The sequence below is a fragment of the Barbus barbus genome, assembly GCF_936440315.1.
Source record: "Barbus barbus genome assembly, chromosome: 15".
NCBI lineage: Eukaryota > Metazoa > Chordata > Actinopteri > Cypriniformes > Cyprinidae > Barbus > Barbus barbus.
Genome location: NC_136743.1, coordinates 16,093,783 through 16,110,982, shown reverse-complemented (window position 1 = coordinate 16,110,982; position 17,200 = coordinate 16,093,783). Strand labels below are relative to the sequence as shown.

General features: G+C 36.2%; 2 protein-coding genes across 4 annotated transcripts; both read right to left on the bottom strand.

Annotated features, from left to right (window-relative positions):
• Positions 1-31: 31 nt before the first annotated feature.
• On the bottom strand, positions 32-6,065 carry LOC306881463 (uroporphyrinogen decarboxylase). 2 transcript variants are annotated; one of them, XR_013785153.1, is made up of 10 exons: positions 5,893-6,065; positions 5,026-5,138; positions 4,817-4,896; positions 4,683-4,745; positions 4,399-4,596; positions 3,529-3,690; positions 3,253-3,390; positions 1,987-2,118; positions 845-911; positions 32-429 (listed from the first exon to the last, which is right to left on the bottom strand). XR_013785153.1 is itself a non-coding variant. In XM_079435578.1 (10 exons), exons 1-10 carry the CDS (start codon positions 5,913-5,915, stop codon positions 265-267), a joined length of 1,110 nt encoding a protein of 369 aa, XP_079291704.1. In that variant the 5' UTR covers positions 5,916-6,065; the 3' UTR covers positions 32-264. The 2 variants fall into 2 exon arrangements, 1 of the variants encoding a protein (XP_079291704.1); XM_079435578.1 differs by having other exon boundaries at positions 2,018-2,118.
• A 437-nt stretch (positions 6,066-6,502) lies between these two features.
• On the bottom strand, positions 6,503-17,194 carry LOC306881459 (tyrosine-protein kinase Lyn-like). 2 transcript variants are annotated; one of them, XM_079435570.1, is made up of 13 exons: positions 16,916-17,194; positions 14,791-14,924; positions 14,590-14,641; positions 14,391-14,487; positions 14,206-14,304; positions 13,562-13,665; positions 13,330-13,479; positions 12,978-13,130; positions 11,493-11,675; positions 11,019-11,095; positions 9,715-9,868; positions 9,407-9,538; positions 6,503-7,568 (listed from the first exon to the last, which is right to left on the bottom strand). In XM_079435570.1, exons 2-13 carry the CDS (start codon positions 14,917-14,919, stop codon positions 7,366-7,368), a joined length of 1,533 nt encoding a protein of 510 aa, XP_079291696.1. In that variant the 5' UTR covers positions 14,920-14,924; positions 16,916-17,194; the 3' UTR covers positions 6,503-7,365. The 2 variants fall into 2 exon arrangements, with proteins under 2 accessions (XP_079291696.1, XP_079291697.1); XM_079435571.1 differs by having other exon boundaries at positions 14,848-14,924; positions 16,916-17,068.
• Positions 17,195-17,200: the final 6 nt, after the last annotated feature.

Below are 17,200 nucleotides of genomic sequence, written 5' to 3'. Positions count from 1 at the left end.
TATATATATATATTTTTTTTTTTTTTTTTTTGAATGAGAATCTTTTCTGCAATATGGTAATGTGAATTTGGGAGGGAAATGTGAAATGTAAAATCTTGATGGTCCTTTTTCTTTAAGCACAAAATATTTTGGAGTGAAATAACTGGACATTTTTGGACAGGTTTTGAAAGAGTTCACCTTGTAACATATCTAATGCTATAGCGCTGCACACCAACAGTTGTTGTTTCTCCTGTGCTTCAGGTCTTCTGATGGGAGAGTAGCGTCTTATTTACGGTTGAGGAGCTGGCGAGAGTGGGTGTGAACGGCCTCTATGAACGCGCCCACATTTTCTGGGTCCATATCAGGGTACAGGCCGTGACCCAGATTAGCGATGTAGCCCTTGGTGCCAAAGCCCTCCAGCATCCTCCTCACGATCTCTGATATACGCTCCTGATCACACAGAAATGAAGAGAAGGTTTTGGGTTGGATATCATACATCAGGTCAAAATCTATGAGCTATGGTTTTTCCAAACACCCCTATAACTTCTGAAATGATGGTGGAAAAAATTTATTTCTGAGGCATTGAGACAATGCTATGAAAGCCATGCTTGTAATGAACGAGCAATGAAAGCCATAGACGGCTCTGTGTGGAAAACAGCTGCTCTGCGGGTTCATATTTCCAGCAGGGCCTAAATACATAAAAACAAAATGGCCTCTTTATTTTGAAATGGACTAACCAGAAGTAACGTAATGCTTTTGAAGCACTTCTATGCAGCGTAGACTAAACTCAAGTGATGCAGTGAACTGGTTGGGTTCAAAGGATCCATGATTTTGTTGAGAGTTGTTTTGATGTTTCTTTCCTCACCTTTGTGGCGTACAGAGCGCAGGGATCCATGTTGCCTTGCAAACTAACTTTTCCTCCAGTCCTGATACTGAAAAACACAAACATATATAAAGAATCGTTCTTACACTGAGAAATAGTCAAACATCACAATACACTCACACCAGCCAAAGGTTTGAACAGTTTCTCATGATCTTAAAAAAATGAGCTAAAAGTTACTTTAAATAAAATTGTGGTTCTATATGGACCTCTTTACAATTAAATTTTGAATCAATTAACTTTTTATTTAGAAATGGATGAATTGAACCAGATAGTGTAAGAAAAGCAGCCACTATTTGAATAGGGGTGTTTAATAAAAAAACAAAAAAACTATTTAATTTGTTTAGGATAGCAACAACATAATTCCCATAATGCCATTGCTTGATCACTATTATTTAAAATTGTATATGAAATGTATAAAGAATAGTTGTTTGTCCAAATTTTTGACTAGAACTATGTACATAAACACAGTGCCTTAATGGACTATTCCGACTCAACCAAACCCTTTCATTCTAATCGATTAGAAGTCCTATATTGACATTTTGTTTTTCATTTGTATTATTTGATTGTATTATTATTATTTATTTTTAATTTTTTTGTACAGCACTGTGGTCAATTATTAGTATCGAGTGTATTATGTGCTTTATAAATAAATTGGAATTGATTGGAGGTGGTATAGAATCATGCTGTAAAAGTGGTTTTCATCAACAGATTTGGAATTATTTTTATTAAAAGAAAGAATGGATGGTGCAAATACATACAGTAAAAGACAATCTGTTTAAAAAAAGGTGAAACTTGATCGCTTACAACAGTGATCCTAAAAACAGGGCCAAAGAACAAAAAGGAAAATGTCTTATAATGGGCCAGCCAAAGCCCTGATCTCACTCTATTTGAAATATGAAGTGCATAAGTTTCATCTAATAAACCTGAACAATCTGGAGCAAATTTGCCTGAAAGAAGAGGCCAAAAATCACACCTATATATAAATGTGAGTTTCAATTCTTTGAAATAAAACTATCAAGGAATAAAACGGCAGTAAAGGATCTGGAAGCGAGAATTGCTTATGAGTGTGAATACTTTTGCGAGGCGCTTTATGAATATAACACTGAAATCAGAAAAACTCTCACATCAAAGCTGCATCACATCTCAGTGACTGACCGTGCTGAACGTGGATCTATGGTCCAGTCGAGACCCACCACTTCATAACCAGACTCAGAGAGGTCCTCAAGCCCATAATGACCATCTTTAGCAAAAACAATCTGAACATGAAACAGAAAAGTCAAAAGTTACAGAGGAATCACTGAAGGAGATTCTCAGTGGAAACTTTCAAAAGAGATGCCTGCAAGAAAACCTGACCTGATACTGACGACTAGTGGCAAATCATGTTATTACAAGTGTGCATGTGTAGTGTGCATAGAGTAACATAGAGCTGGTGTCTGGATACTTGTGCTCAAAAAGAAACCGTTAGCACCATTTAATCATTTTCATTATTAAGTCAATGAAACCATAATGTTTAGAAGCTAAATAGTTTGTTTACATTTTAATATGAATACATGGAAATATATCAATTAATGTATTACGGCATCTCTATCTGAATGATCATTAACTATTGTTATTACATATATATATATAAAATTAAAATAATAATAAAACCCTCTCATATCACTGTTGTTTCACAGTCCCTTGCTTTCAGACCAGATCAGCTCTAGTCTTAAAGATAAATTAATAAGTTGCAGCACTTCTCATCCCAAGTAAAACATTTATATATTTCAAATACATTTATTTTATACTAAGTACAGCTAATCATAGTCAATTTTTCATGTCAAAAATGTGCTGTTTGTAAATATATACGGAGAGAACAGGTGTCTTTCAAGAGTTGCGTCACAGATCGAGTGTATCGTATTAGACATTTTTACACTTGTGCATCCACTAACGTCATTTATTTGTTGACTTGTGTGTGTACTAAGCAATATGTGGGAAAAAGCAGTAGATCGATCAGAACGTGCATTATTGAGCATACGAGGTCCATTAGGAGAAAGGATATAAAATCTCCGGTAGCCCGTCATTTCAATGAAGCGTCACATTCTATATTGGACTTGGACTTTACGGGAACAGAATATTGAAGGGGTGGTGACATGGAACGTCGACTTTTACAAAGAGAATGCAAATGGATTTTTGATTTGAGATCTTTATATCCCCTCGGGGGATATACGATTACATTTTTTTGTAATCGTTATAAGAATTACGAATGAAAAACAAGTGTTTTTGCATCTTGCATTAATGAGGATTTATATTGATAATTTTGATATGTATAAGATTTTTCAAGGTAAATGTGTTACTTAGTAAAGCATGATTAAATCTAAAGAGAAATAAAAATGTCAAAATCTATTTACCATAGGCACATTGTCCAAACCAGATTCTTTGATCTTGTCTTTAACACGGCGAGCAATGTCTCTCAGATATGGCAGAGAAAACTCTTTAAACTCCACTGGGCCCAAACAACCAGTATGAGACTCGAAAACCTGCAGAGCCTAAAGGAAAGACAAGATAAGGAAATTTGTGAAAACTGACTATGTTACGTACATTCTGTCTCTATAAAAACTTTACAGAACATCTAAATAGTGCTACAGATTTTGTTCTCCGCGATCTCAATTCATTGGTTCTCTCACCTGAGCTCCAGCTTTCACCTGCCCGAGAAGATACTCCACTATGACATCTGTTAGCTGGCTCAGGAGTTTGTGGCTGGCCTCTGGATACCTGTAGAGCCAGCGTTTAGCCTTCGAGTGCGTCGTGGAGCCTCCTCCTTCAATCATGTAGGACATTAGAGTCCACTGGCATACATAAGAGACACAACAGATGATGATGATGATGAGAGAGACCATTAATGTCCATTGCCATTTAAAAGTTTGTGTTTGAAAGTAGCTTTTGCTCAGCAAGGCTGCATTTATTTGACACAAAACAGTACAATTATGAAATACTATTACAATTCAAAATAGCTGTTTTATATTTTAATATATCTTCAAATATAATTAATTCCTGTGATGGCAAATATGAATTTTCAGCATAATTACTCCAGTTTTCAGTGTCACATGATTCTTCAGAAATTATTGTAATATGCTGATTCGGTGCTCAAGAAATGTTTCATATTATTACCAATGTTAAATAGTTATTTATTTATTGTTTGTGGAAACCAACGATACATATTTGCCAGCATTTACTTGAAATAAAAATTTTATTTAATGCATTACTGCTGAATAAAATTATTTTTTTTTCAAAATAAATAAATATCTTACAGCCCCTAAACTTTTGAATGGAAGTGTTTATAGATCATATTAACAATATGCTGTTGGCAGGAGTTTAAATGATCAATTTAATTGTATGCAAAACAACTATATAGTTACTTTCAAACATCTAAACATTTTCTTCAATTTAAGTTCCAATAGAAATACTAAACAATTGATCTTTATATTTGTTCTTTATATTCGCATTTTTAAAGCAGCATCTTTAGTCAAGTGAGGATTGTTGCTTGGTTTTCTCACCGGAGCTCCAGTGAAGCCGATGAGAGGAACCTTTCCCTCTATTCTGTGTCGTGTCAGTGTGATGGCTTTAAAAACATAGTCGAGTTCAGACGACACATCCACTTTAGTCTTTAGTCTCTGCAGATCTTCAGGCTCCTTCAGTGGTTCTGGGAATGTGGGGCCTTTTCCTGGACTCATCTGAACCTCCATTCCCATGGCCTGGTCATACACATTTTAGATATAAATAGACATAATATTCTTTGGTAATTCATTAAGTCAGAGGTCAAATTATGACCCTCATTCACCTGAGGGACCACCAAGATGTCAGAGAAGATGATGGCAGCATCAAATGGGAATCGTCTGAGTGGCTAAAACAGAAAATTGAGACTCATGATGTTATAAGAAGCAGGTAAGAATGAAGGTGCTCAGCGGTGCTGACCTGTAGCGTAAGCTCACAGCAAGCTTCAGGGGAACGGCATGTCTCAAAGAAATCCTTCCCTGCCCTCGATTCCCTGAACTCTGTTAATAGAGCCACAGATACACTAGATAGTAAACACACTGCATACAGTGAATAAAAAAAGAACAGCTTTATGGTAAACGATCACATTTAGCACTGGTGGTACTCATCAGCACAAGATTGGTACATACCTGGCAGATAGCGGCCTGCCTGTCTCATACACCACACTGGAATGTGCTCAATCTCTTCTCCTCGAGCGGCTCTCAGGAATGTGTCGTTCTTTAGCTCTGGAAAGTCTTTGGGGCTGGGATGGAAAACAGCCATCAACATATCTCAATAACTATTTCACACAACATTACTTTTCACTCATTTTTCAAGTCTATAAGTGGAATTCATGTATCATTTGTACTCAGAAGCCCATCCCTTTGGTTGAGATGATCAGGTTTCACAGATGTGTTAAGCAGCAAGTGAAGAGAGTAGATAAGGGCTTTTGAGATCAGGCGACTAACGGTTTACTTTCTTCACAGCTTGATAAGCATTTGTGTAGAGAGAGCCACAAAAAACACACCCTACTGTCTACATTACAAAGCCATGCAGATAAACACTAGCATTCAAATGATTGTGGTCAGTATTGTTTTGTTTGGAAAGAATGTAATACTTTTATTCAGGAAGGATTACCAAAACAGTGTATATATTCTTACATTGTTGCAGAAAAAAATCTATTTCAAGTAAATACTTTTCATAACTCCACAAACTTTCCACAAAAACTTTTTATCAGACATTTGAATACTTAAATTAGACAGCTTTAAGGACATGAGTTCCACACAGTTTACAGTTACTAAACTGCATACAAACATGCTACTTTTCTCACAGTAGCTTACTAGCTACTTTATATCACCTGCCCGTATAATCGATATGCTTTAAAAACGAAATTATTCGGAATTACAGAATTATTTTATCTTGTCAGTGAGCTGATCTGGTTCTACAACAAAACATACAGACCTAATGACATCTTTAAAACACGCCAATCAGCATTCATTCATTCATCTTTAACTTACAGAATCAGACTGTCCTTATCCATTATTGCCAGCGTCAAAGAAGAGCTTGAATAAGAGAGTTTGCAGGCTTGACAAGCTGTTTTACTGTGTCTGCCTGACACTGTTGTAACAAATGAACAATGTCACGCGGCTCACGCCTCCAATCTGAAGAGCGCGGCCATCTTGAAATGGTCACATGACCATAAATGGGCGGGACTTATAGAGGACGGGTAATTAAAGGGATAGTTCACCCAAAAATGACAACTCTTATCACCATTTACTCACCATCAAGTTGTTACAAACTTGCATTAATTTATTTCTTCTAATAAGATTAAAAAAAATAAATAAATCGGTAATAAAACTTTTCTGGTCACTTTTTGTTTTTTTTCGCACAATGGCTCAATGATAGCTGCTCAGCGGCTTCCAGCAACTGTTTAGTTACCCACATTCTTCAAAATGTCTACTTTTCAGTTCAACAGAAGAAAGAAACTCATACAGGTTTGGAACAACATGATGGTGAGTAAATGATCACAGAATTTTCATTTTTGGGTGAACTATCCCTTTAAATAACACCATCACAAATCTACTTTCAAAGTGATTTCTTTAGTATTTCATGACCCAGAGAACTGTTATCAATCTCAAAAGATTCACTTTATTAGGTTTCTAGACAATGTACAAATGTACAAAATATTTTAACTATACAAAGCATTTCATTCTTACAGCTAATCAAATACAAAGCAATTTAAAGGCTTAATTACAAAATATTACCCGCTGTCACTGTTCATTATTGTAACATTACCAATATTGTTATTAATATATAAATGTCAAGATCACACTCTCTTTACAGTGCATAGATTTCATTAGTCATTATTTTCAAGCCCTTTGTTCCCAAGAACCTCCAAATATGATGATCCTTTTTGAGAGACACTCTTACTAAAATATATAGGCAGCTGTTCAATGTCATTCATAAATGATTCACATTCTTGAAAGAAAATGTGTGATAGTTTAAAGACAAGTGTTTTACAGTGTTCATTTCAAGCGTTTACATTTGTGAATCAAGCATCTTATTTCAATTCAAATGTTCAAATGTATTGGTATAGTTCCTTTTACAATAAATATCCTTCCAAAACAGCTTTACAGTTAACTTCACCAGCCCTAAAAGTCAAATCTTCATAAATTCATTTGCAGACAGCGGCCCCCAGACTCGTTTGCAAACCCCTCGTTTAAAAAAAAGAAATGTTTTGATGTGTAAAAATAACAATGAAACTTTGGTAGGGTACACTGATACATAAAAATGATTTACAAATGTGAATGAGAAGAGCAAAAGTAGCAAATAGTTTGTTAAAACTTCAATTTGAAGCAGAAATAGAAAATCTGACACATAAGCAGATTTATCCCATTATTAGTTACATATTAGTACATTGATTCATTGATAAAGCAGATCTTTTGATCATCTTGAAACAGTACAAAAATATGACGGATGATTTTGCATCCTCATGGCTGCTGCTGGTACTGGCCCTCAGTGGCTGTGTAGAAGTCATCTAGTACACTCTGAATATAGTCGAATGTGGGCCGGTCGTCTGGTTTACTCTTCCAGCACGAGTTCATGATCTCATAAAGTTCAGTGGGACAGTTTTCAGGACGGGGCATCCGGTAACCTCTCTGAATAGAGCTCATGACTTCACTGTTACTCATGCCTGAAGGTAAGACAAAGAAGGAAGTGAAAGGGTAAGTGGACCGATAGAGAGAAAGAGAAAAACTGAGTAAGAAATGTCACAGAGTTTTCAGAAAGGTATTTTTGTCAATGTTTAAGAGAAGACGCCAAAAGTGTCGTAACTCATTTTAACTAATAGATATCACAATACTTTCCTAATTGATTAATCACAGGACAAGGCGACAAAAAGTTGTTTGTTTTAATATGCAAATGGTGCATTATCTGATTAAATATGTAAATATCCACTCATTTGCATACATTTTCATAAAATGTTATGTGATCAGGTGAATGTTATATAAACAAACCTCTCCATAAACCTTCAGAATACATATAGAAATTCAACTCAAAAGTTTGGGATCAGTAAGATTTTTTTAAGTCTCTTATGCTCATCAACACTTAAAAAAAATATATTGTGTAATATTGTGAAATATTCCACTTTCTAATTTTGGTTTCCTATTTTAATATACTTTAAAATACAATTTATTTCTGTGACGCAGCACTGAATTTTCATCAGCCGTTACTCCAGTCTTCAGTGTCACATGATCCCTCAGAAATCATTCTAATATGCTGATTTACACTCTTAAAAATAAAGGTGCTTAAAAGGTTCTTCACAGTGATGCCATAGAAGAACCATTTTTGGTTCCACAAAGAACCATTCAGTGAAAGCCTCTTCAAAAGAACCATCTCTTTCTTACCTTTTTATAATCTCAAGAACCATCTTTCGCCACAAAGAACCTTTTGTGAACAGAAAGGTTCTTCAGATGTGAAAGGTTCTTTATGCAACCATTTAGACAATAAAAAGGTAGCATCGTGCAGCACCTTTATTTTTAAGAGTGTATTATCAGTGTTGAAACTGTTGAGCTGCTTAATATTTTTTTTGGAGCCTGTAATACTTTTTTCTTTGAGTCTTTGATGAATAAAAAGTTACAAAGAACAGCATTTATTCAAAATAGAAATCTTTTCTAACAATATAAGTTTTTACTATCACTTTTTATCCATTATTGATTATAAATCAGTATATAAGAATGATTTCTGAGGGATCATGACACACTGAAGACTGGAGTAATGATGCTGAAAATTAGACAATTCAATGTGTGTTTTCTTTCCACTAGTCGAAGACACGTTATGAAAGCAAAGCTTTCTTTCATTTAGCTTAATATAGAGCTAAATATATTTCTCAGGATACCACTCATTATTTTTTACATTTATGTTACAATTACATTTGGATCAAATGACACAATTCACCTTTCAGATGTATTCAATGGGCCGAAACTAATGCTGGGTACACGCTAAAAGATTTTAAAGATCTTATAAGATCTTCAAAATGTGAGAGACCACAAACATGAGGAAAAAACTGTTTAACCGTTTTGCTACTATAGTGTGTGGTGTCCTCGGGGTTCCCCCCCACACATCACTGTTTTTGATTGTAAATATTCAACATGCTGAGTATTTACAATTTGAGATCGGGGCGCCTCGGACGTTCTTCCAAGCAGATTCAGTCACTCTTAACACACATCACACCACAGGAAAATCTGATACGATAATCTTTAGATCCACCAAGATAATCGGGACATTACCTAGGATTGTTGGAAGGGGAGAAATCGGCCCAAAATCAGCCCGATTATCTTGTGTGTACCCAGCATAAAATACTTCAATGTATCTAACACAATTTGACCTGTAGATGTCGACAAAGTCCTGACAAAAGAATCAGTTTTGTCATCATTACTCCACTGCAGAGTAATGCTGATAGCTCCCAATAAAATTAGAATGCTTTATTTAAACTCAAATGCAATCAAGGTGCCATTATCTCAATTATATTACCTGGATACGGATTTTTCCCGTATGTTATAATCTCATACAGGAGAACCCCAAAGGACCACATATCGGATTTGATGGTGAAAGAACCATAGTTGATGGCCTCGGGTGCCGTCCATTTGATAGGAAATTTTGCTCCTGAGACACAGAACACACAACATTCACACAGATCAGTCAGGTCTGCTGATGCAGGAAAACTATCACAATATCAGTATGCATAACAGCCTGGAGAGGCGTCTGATATAGTGATGCTGTAGAAAATGACTTGTCCATCCAATATGCTGCTAAACCACTGGAAGGTGTCACACACTCACCTTCTCTGGCTGTGTATTGGTCATCCTCAATTACTCTGGCCAGGCCAAAATCAGCTATTTTGCACAACAGGCTATCTGAAACCAGCACATTAGCTGCCCTCAGGTCTCGGTGGATATAATTCTTCTTCTCAATATAGGCCATACCTTCAGCTATCTGCAGAGACACACACAAACTCAGCATCACTGACATAAACAAACATACTCTAAGTCTGGGTCAGTAAGATTTCTTTTAAACTGAACATATTAAATTGAACGCATATAACAGTAAAGACATTTATAATGTTACAAAAGATTTATATGTCAAATTATTGCTCTCTTTTGAACTTTCTATTCATCAAAGGATCCTAAAAAAGTTTTCACAAAAATATTAATTGAAAATGATTTCAACATTGATAATATTAAGAAATGAAGCACCAAATTAGCATCTTGCGTAGATCTGATCACGTGACACTGAAGACTGGAGTAATGGCTGCTGAAAATTCAGCTTTTTTGTAGGAATAAATTACACTTTAAAATAGAATTGTTTTTTTGAAATTGTGATATTTTACTATATGTTTGATCAAATAAATGCAGCTTTGGTGAGCATAAGAGATGACTTACAACCCAAACTTTTGAACAGTAGTACGCACACCAATGAGTACATAAATTAGGCAGTTAGTAGTGTAGATCACAGTAAATCAGCAGTTCATGGGTTTTTTTCCACTTCAGAAGTGAGTGTAGTCGCATTTCTCACTTATATTTTAACAGAGCAAAAGTTGCTTTAACAAAGGGAAAATAATGGTGTCTCACTTCCCCATTGGGATCCTCTTTCACTCTCTAAAACAGGATGTGCAATTTTGCTATTTGGTGCTGTTTCACCAGAAATCGGATTCTAGGCAATCTTAAAGTCCTCAAGACTCGTACTGAAAACATATTTTCTTCTTTAGATTGAATTCTTGTCTTTTGAAGCAGTTAGTTATGACTGTAAATACGTTATGACATCCATGATGCTTTAACCAGCCATTTTTTTATTTATTTGTTATCTCAGCATTATTATGGTTGCCACATGATATAGAACTTCTAACTTAAACTTAGATTTGTAAATCTAATAAGATTCTCAGTTAATTCCTGTGAAAACGGCTGACTGATTTTTATTTGTTTTTAAATAAGCACAGACAAAAGAATCTGTTCCTCTTTCTCTTCAACTAATGGAAAAAGTTATACCAGCCTCATGACGCGAAAACCAGTAAAGTTACCCCAGAAATACGGAAATGGAGGGCTAAGAGAAAAGAAGGCTAATTCATGTCTTGAACAAATATTTTTACCTGTGCAGAGAAATCTATTAGCTTCGGTAACTGTACTTTGCAGCCAGCTGCACTTTTCAAGAAATCCAATAAGCTTCCTGTAGAAGAAACAACAAACTGTTATAAAAATTAATAAACGTCGCTGAGAATACAATTTTCTTGCAACTATAGTTTTCTTGAACTGTAACTCTCATAGTTCTCTTATTTTAATCATTGAAAGAGTATTTCAGTAACGCTTTAGTCTAGGGACCAATTCTCAATATTAACTAGTTGCTTACTAGCATGCATATTATTAACATATTGGCTGTTTATAAAGCACATATTCTGCATGACCATATTCCACATCCCTAATCCTACCTAACACCTAAATTTAACAACTACATTACTATTAATAAGCAGCAAATTAGGAGTATATTGTGGGTAAAATCATAGTTAATGGTATGTTAATAGCGAGAATTGGACCTTAAAATAAAGTGTGACCAGAATTTCTTCTACCATTTGCCATGAACTCAGTGATGATGTAGATGGGCTCAATTTTGGTGACCACAGCATAGAGGCGCACGAGTCTGTCGTGCTGTAAGGTTTTCATCAGGTTGGCCTCCTCTAGGAAAGCCTCCACTGACATTGTGCCCGGCTTCAGCGTTTTCACCGCCACTTTTGTGCTGTTATTATAGTAGGCTGCAAACAAAAAGAAAACACGTGTCACTTCTCTGTGGTTATCAATAATCTTCCTGTTCCAACGCCACAGTCGCAGTCCAGCAACAAAACAACGAACTAAAGCTGAGTCTCACACGAAACCTAGTGAGAAATGCAACCATGCAACAGAGAGTTTATCAGTATAGATATAGGAACTGTCAGTTGGCCCTAAAAAACCTATTATAGGAACTGACGCCTACGAATCCTCACATTTTCTCACCAAGGATCTTATGCAACTCACTGCTATCCATAAAATACATTTCAAGATTTTTATTTTTTAATTCGTCACATACACAATTATACAGAGTACAACCAGCAGTGAAATGTAGAATGTCACATTTCTCAGAAGTGATGACACAGTGCCACTATGTGAAGCACTTTTACTGACCACTGTGTTTTGCATGGGCTCATCCCTTAAATGTTCATTCCCTGTTCATTCAAAATTACAGACAACTTTCATACTAATTATCTGCTGGACATGTGATGCCCAAATGTGCATCTTAGCTGTTGAAATCTAATAATTTTGCTGAGACGTAACAAAGTGGGGCATGGCAAACAGAAGAAAGTCTTTCTGTTGAGTGCGTCTGTCATCGTACGGACTTATACTGTGTTTAAGAACTGGCAACGCTCTGCCAACAAGGGCACGGGGCGCAAAAGGAAACATCTTGGCCACGGGCAGTCGAGAGCCATTTGTATATTTGCTAAGGCCGCTTCCTGCAATTCATCATGTTGACTGAAAGGGAAAGAGGCACATGAATAATAACTAAATCCAAATGCAAATCCTGCGTCAGTTGTATAGCAGTTTCCTCCTCAGATCTGACTGATAAGAGTCTCGTTTGTGCCGGGTCTCTGTGTACTATCAGTCTGAGCTATAAGGGAGCCATTCATGCCAGCCAGAAGCCACAGCAGGAAGACTCGAGATTTGAATGCGACTTGTCAAAGCTTTTATGGCTCAAAGAATTAGATAGTAACAATAAGTTCAAAGAAGGTCGATTAATCGATACAAACACTGAAGGATGTCACTTCTATGCCCACTGAAGAGCACATAAAACGCTGGGGTTTTTTTGTTCAGGCGCTTGGGGGATCTTAGGGACGGAGAGAATTTGAATAACAAGACCATAAAGAAGATTGCAACACTTTTCTGTAGTTTAGCAAAGCTGAACATGTAATGGACTTCTGATGAAGGAAACACTTCATGGCTAAATGTATGTTTGTGACTTCAGGCAAATTCCAGTTCTTTTGTAGATCATTGTCAAGCTGAAGGGCTTCATTTCCTTTACTTACCCATCCACACCTCTCCAAACTGCCCTGCTCCGAGCTTCTTCACCATCTTTATGGATTCTTTAGAGATTTCCCACGCATCTTTGTCCCAAGGCTTCTGTGCTTTTGGCTTCTCACATGGTTTCTCTAGTTTTCGACACAATCCGTCTGGTTGTTCTGTGACAAAATTATGCACATCCTTCTTATTTTAGCAAAGCACACGTAAACACGCATAAATTAATATGTAATATATAATATAAATCATATAACAATACATTTATAAATGAATTAAACATATTTCATATTAAAGCATATATTTTATTTATGCAGCTATACAATATATTATCATTTATTTTGGGGCATCCTTAGAACTTACTGTGGTAATGTTTTATCATGCTGTTGATGTCATTGAATGTGATTTTTGGAGAGATGTAGTAGCCACCATTATCCAGAGATCTGATTTTATAATGTTTAACAACATCCAGCCCATGAGCATCCACATCTCTGAGTGACAATGAATAACTTCCTGTTCACAACAAAGCAGAATATGTTACACCACAAAGTTATATTACCACAAAAGACACTAGTAGACAGTAAACAGTGTGCACCTTTTGAGGTTTCACTTTCCCGTATGAGGTAAGACCCAGGTTTGTTAGCAGGCGCCAACAGCTGTCTCTCTGCATCCTTCCGTGTGATATCTTTGAAGAACCATCTGAATTGTGTACATGGTAAATCAAAATATACCAAGATGAAAAAAAGATAAAGTGCTCAAATACAAAAACAATTTTTTTTTGTTGTTGTTGGGAAGTCGTGGCCTAATGGTTAGAGAGTCGGACTTGTAATCCAAAGGTTGCGGGTTTTAGTCTCGGGCCGGCAGGGATTGTAGGTGGGGGAGTGAATGTCCAGCGCTCTCTCCACCCTCAATACCATGACTAAGGTGCCCTTGAGCAAGGCACCGAACCCACAACTGCTCCCTGGGTGTAGGGTTGGTGTAGGTGTAGGGTTGGTGTAGGGCAATAGCACACACAGTTTGTTCAGTATAAAAACCATTACGCCTATGGAGAGTCCCCATAAACCACAAAAACCAACATATGTGTGTGTGTGCACTTTGGATGGGTTAATTGCAGAGCACAAATTCCGAGTATGGGTCACCATACTTGGCCGTATGTCACGTCACTTTTGTTTTTAAATATATATATATATATATATAGTTACACTTGTACAGTAATTCATCATATTGAGCAGCACTCACTCTTCTGTCTCTATAGTGTCTGCTTCTGCAACATAGTTTGAAGGGATGAATCCTTCCTTTCCTGTGGTCAAAGACTTTGCCTTCCACCACTCTCCATGCCTAGAAAAAATTATCACACTTCACATACAGCAACAACAACATGACAACAGGTAAAGAAAAATATTAAGATGATGACATTTACTTACTCTTCAAGAATCTTTAACATCTCTCCTTTTTTAAAGCCCAGATCATCAGCATGAATGGTGTCATACGGATACAAAGCAATGGCTATTTTTTCCTTTTCTGTATAAAAATAAATTAATGAATTAATAAAATTTTTACCTAAAAAAAAAAAATCAAAGCTACAAAAGCATAAGAATGTGGATTAAAGCTCATCAGATCTACCTTCCATTTTTTGGAACACCTGACCAGGCAGGAGCCCGGGGGTCTGATTATTCTGCGAAATAAAACATTTCTTATAATCATGATATAATCATGAAGACGTTTTACAAGTATTAAAATCCCTTTTCTTCAGAGTCTATGCAAGTCTATGAAAGTTAATCTTAACATAACAAGATGTTCCCCCCATCACTACTCACTACTTACTATATGAGGCTTATAGGAGGTTGGATCTCTCACATATACAGTTTGGTCAGTACGTACTGGCTGGTGTTTGTTCCCTTCAAGCACACCTCCAGTCTGGTCACCATCCAACTTGGATTTTTTACAACCCATGTTTCCTGCAAGAAGAAGATTAACCATTGTCATTTACTGAAATATGAACAGAAATTGCAATTAAATCGAAACAAACCACAACCATGAAATATTTTATGACACTAATACATCAAAATAGCTCTACAGTGCATTACATAATGCCTATGCAATAAGACACTGCTCCGGTAAAGATAACTAAAAATGAATACAACTGATGCGGAGAAGATTCCAGACCTATACTCTTTCCCTATGAGGAGGAAATGCATGTACTGTAAATCTTTTGGGCACTGGACTTGATGAGCAGTAAACGCTGAATTACTTCATTTCCTTTTTACAAGGTTAGAATTCAAACGACAATTAAAAACAGATATAAAAATAGATAGATAGACAGATGGCAGAGTGAAGTTCTAAAATAAAGCCAAAACTTGTTTTAAAAATGCTATATAAAAAAAATAACATCCCATATTTTGACCTAGTACTGCCCTCCCCTGGTAAATTCTGGCAAGATAGCCAGTTCTTGCCACATCCTTTGGTATTTCAGGAAATGTTTAACACTGTTGCCTTTTGACCAAAACAGTCAGTTCCCAAAGTAGCCACAAAAAAAACAAAAAAAACCCTCAAACTTTTCCTAGCCATGAATAAGTCGGAGTACCTGGATAACATATCTCAAATTCCACAACAGATAATTATATATCTCCCAAAGCAACAGACATTGTTCTGGTTATATTTAGCCTCCAATCATTGTTATGCCAGAAGTAATACTGAAGAAACAGTGGTAAAAAAGTGCCCTCTGTTTTCCTGAAGGTGAAATGTTATTCAAGTTGGTTAAATGGCTAAACAACACTAGGCTGAAACCGTGTATGTGGCCATCCTGGACTCTACTGATATGGCAATATTTTTAGATGTCAGCAGGAAACTAGTAACAAGGCTATAATGCTAGATTAATGTCAGATCAAGCAGGCCACTGAGGCTGCACACTTCCTCTGACCAGCGTCTCTAGGGTGTTCAGTAAGACAGGAAAGAGAGACACACAAAAGACCTCTAAACTACTTCTGAGTTTCAGTCTCTCTTTGTATGAGAATGCTATATGTGCCTTGAAATCATCTTGTTGAATGATGAAACCTAATCTAGGCTATTTAACTCTGGTTTTTGTAGCCTGCAGATAAAGAAATTTGAGGCTGGAGGAAGGATAGAAAGTGAGGCCTAATTCTGAGAACAAAATACTGAAAAGGGCGTCTCTGCAACAACTCGGATCAAGTATCATGGTGTAAAAACTCAGCATCTGTAGCTAAAAATAAAATGGGAAGCATGCCATGAGAAGACCGCTGACCTTGACGCAAAGTTGATGTATTTTGCATATTATTTTCATGCAAAACACAAACTGTAAAATGGAAAATAACTGTAATATTTGAATAGTTGTCTGATAGTGACAACATATATTTCTGAACAATGTTTAATTTTACTATCAACTTTATTGATGATGTTTTAGGAGATGTTTTTCCTAACATTCCTTAAGAGTAATAGCCTACAGATAGATATAACTTAGATATATTTAATGAGAAATGTTCAAATCTCTGACACATAGCCTATCTTATCACTACTAAACTCTTTTTCTTTAGAGACAAATCAGAGACTTTTTGCTGTCGAGGAAAGATTGCGATATAAGGAGATCTCATGAATGATTTGTTTTTCCAATGGGAAATGTTGTGAGTGATCTTTCTAAATCTCACTCTGAGAAATGAAAGTTATCATGTCAAATTCGTTAGTTAATAATTATTCATATTTTACCGCCAGTGTAAAAGCACCATGATTCAATCGGCTTGTTCTATTTTGGCAGCTGGGAGTTTCCATCAAAACATATTTACATAGCGTTGAATCAAAAAAACATGTCTATGACTATCAACTTGATATTGATACCATGTTAAACGTTACATTACACATATTTACTGTAACACCATTACAGCAGACTGTAAGGAGGAGTTTAAAACAGATAAGAAGTCTAAATAAGTCTACCTACCTGGCAAATGTCAGAAAAAGTGGTTAACTCTCATTTAAAAGGAAAAGTTTCTGAGCGAAATAAGCGTCGAGTGCGCGCGCTGCTCCTCTCATTGACGCGACACACACAAACACAGAATGAGGAACCTGAGACTGGACGCCTGCTGCTTTTACTGCTCTTTCAACTTCCTGGACCAGTATTTACCATGTTGATTACAGTTCGGTTTTATTTGTTTGCATAAAACCGCAGGTCCATTACGCTTGTCAAGCGTCAACTCTGTGAAGTATTTGGGGAAAAAGTATATCG

What these genes read in the sequence shown, in the direction of transcription:
- LOC306881463 (XM_079435578.1), bottom strand. Translation starts at nt 5,915, where the DNA reads ATGGATAAGGACAGTCTGATTCT. An exon ending in GGCAGGCCGCTATCTGCCAG is followed by an intron (nt 4,897 to 5,025) that starts GTATGTACCAAT and finishes CTCTATTAACAG; the next exon opens with AGTTCAGGGAATCGAGGGCA. An exon ending in GCGCTCTGTACGCCACAAAG is followed by an intron (nt 430 to 844) that starts GTGAGGAAAGAA and finishes CTGTGTGATCAG; the next exon opens with GAGCGTATATCAGAGATCGT.
- LOC306881459 (XM_079435570.1), bottom strand. Translation starts at nt 14,919, where the DNA reads ATGGGTTGTAAAAAATCCAAGTTGGATGGTGACCAGACTGGAGGTGTG. An exon ending in CCTCCTATAAGCCTCATATA is followed by an intron (nt 14,642 to 14,790) that starts GTAAGTAGTGAG and finishes TTTATTTCGCAG; the next exon opens with AATAATCAGACCCCCGGGCT. An exon ending in ATGTTAAAGATTCTTGAAGA is followed by an intron (nt 14,305 to 14,390) that starts GTAAGTAAATGT and finishes AATTTTTTCTAG; the next exon opens with GCATGGAGAGTGGTGGAAGG.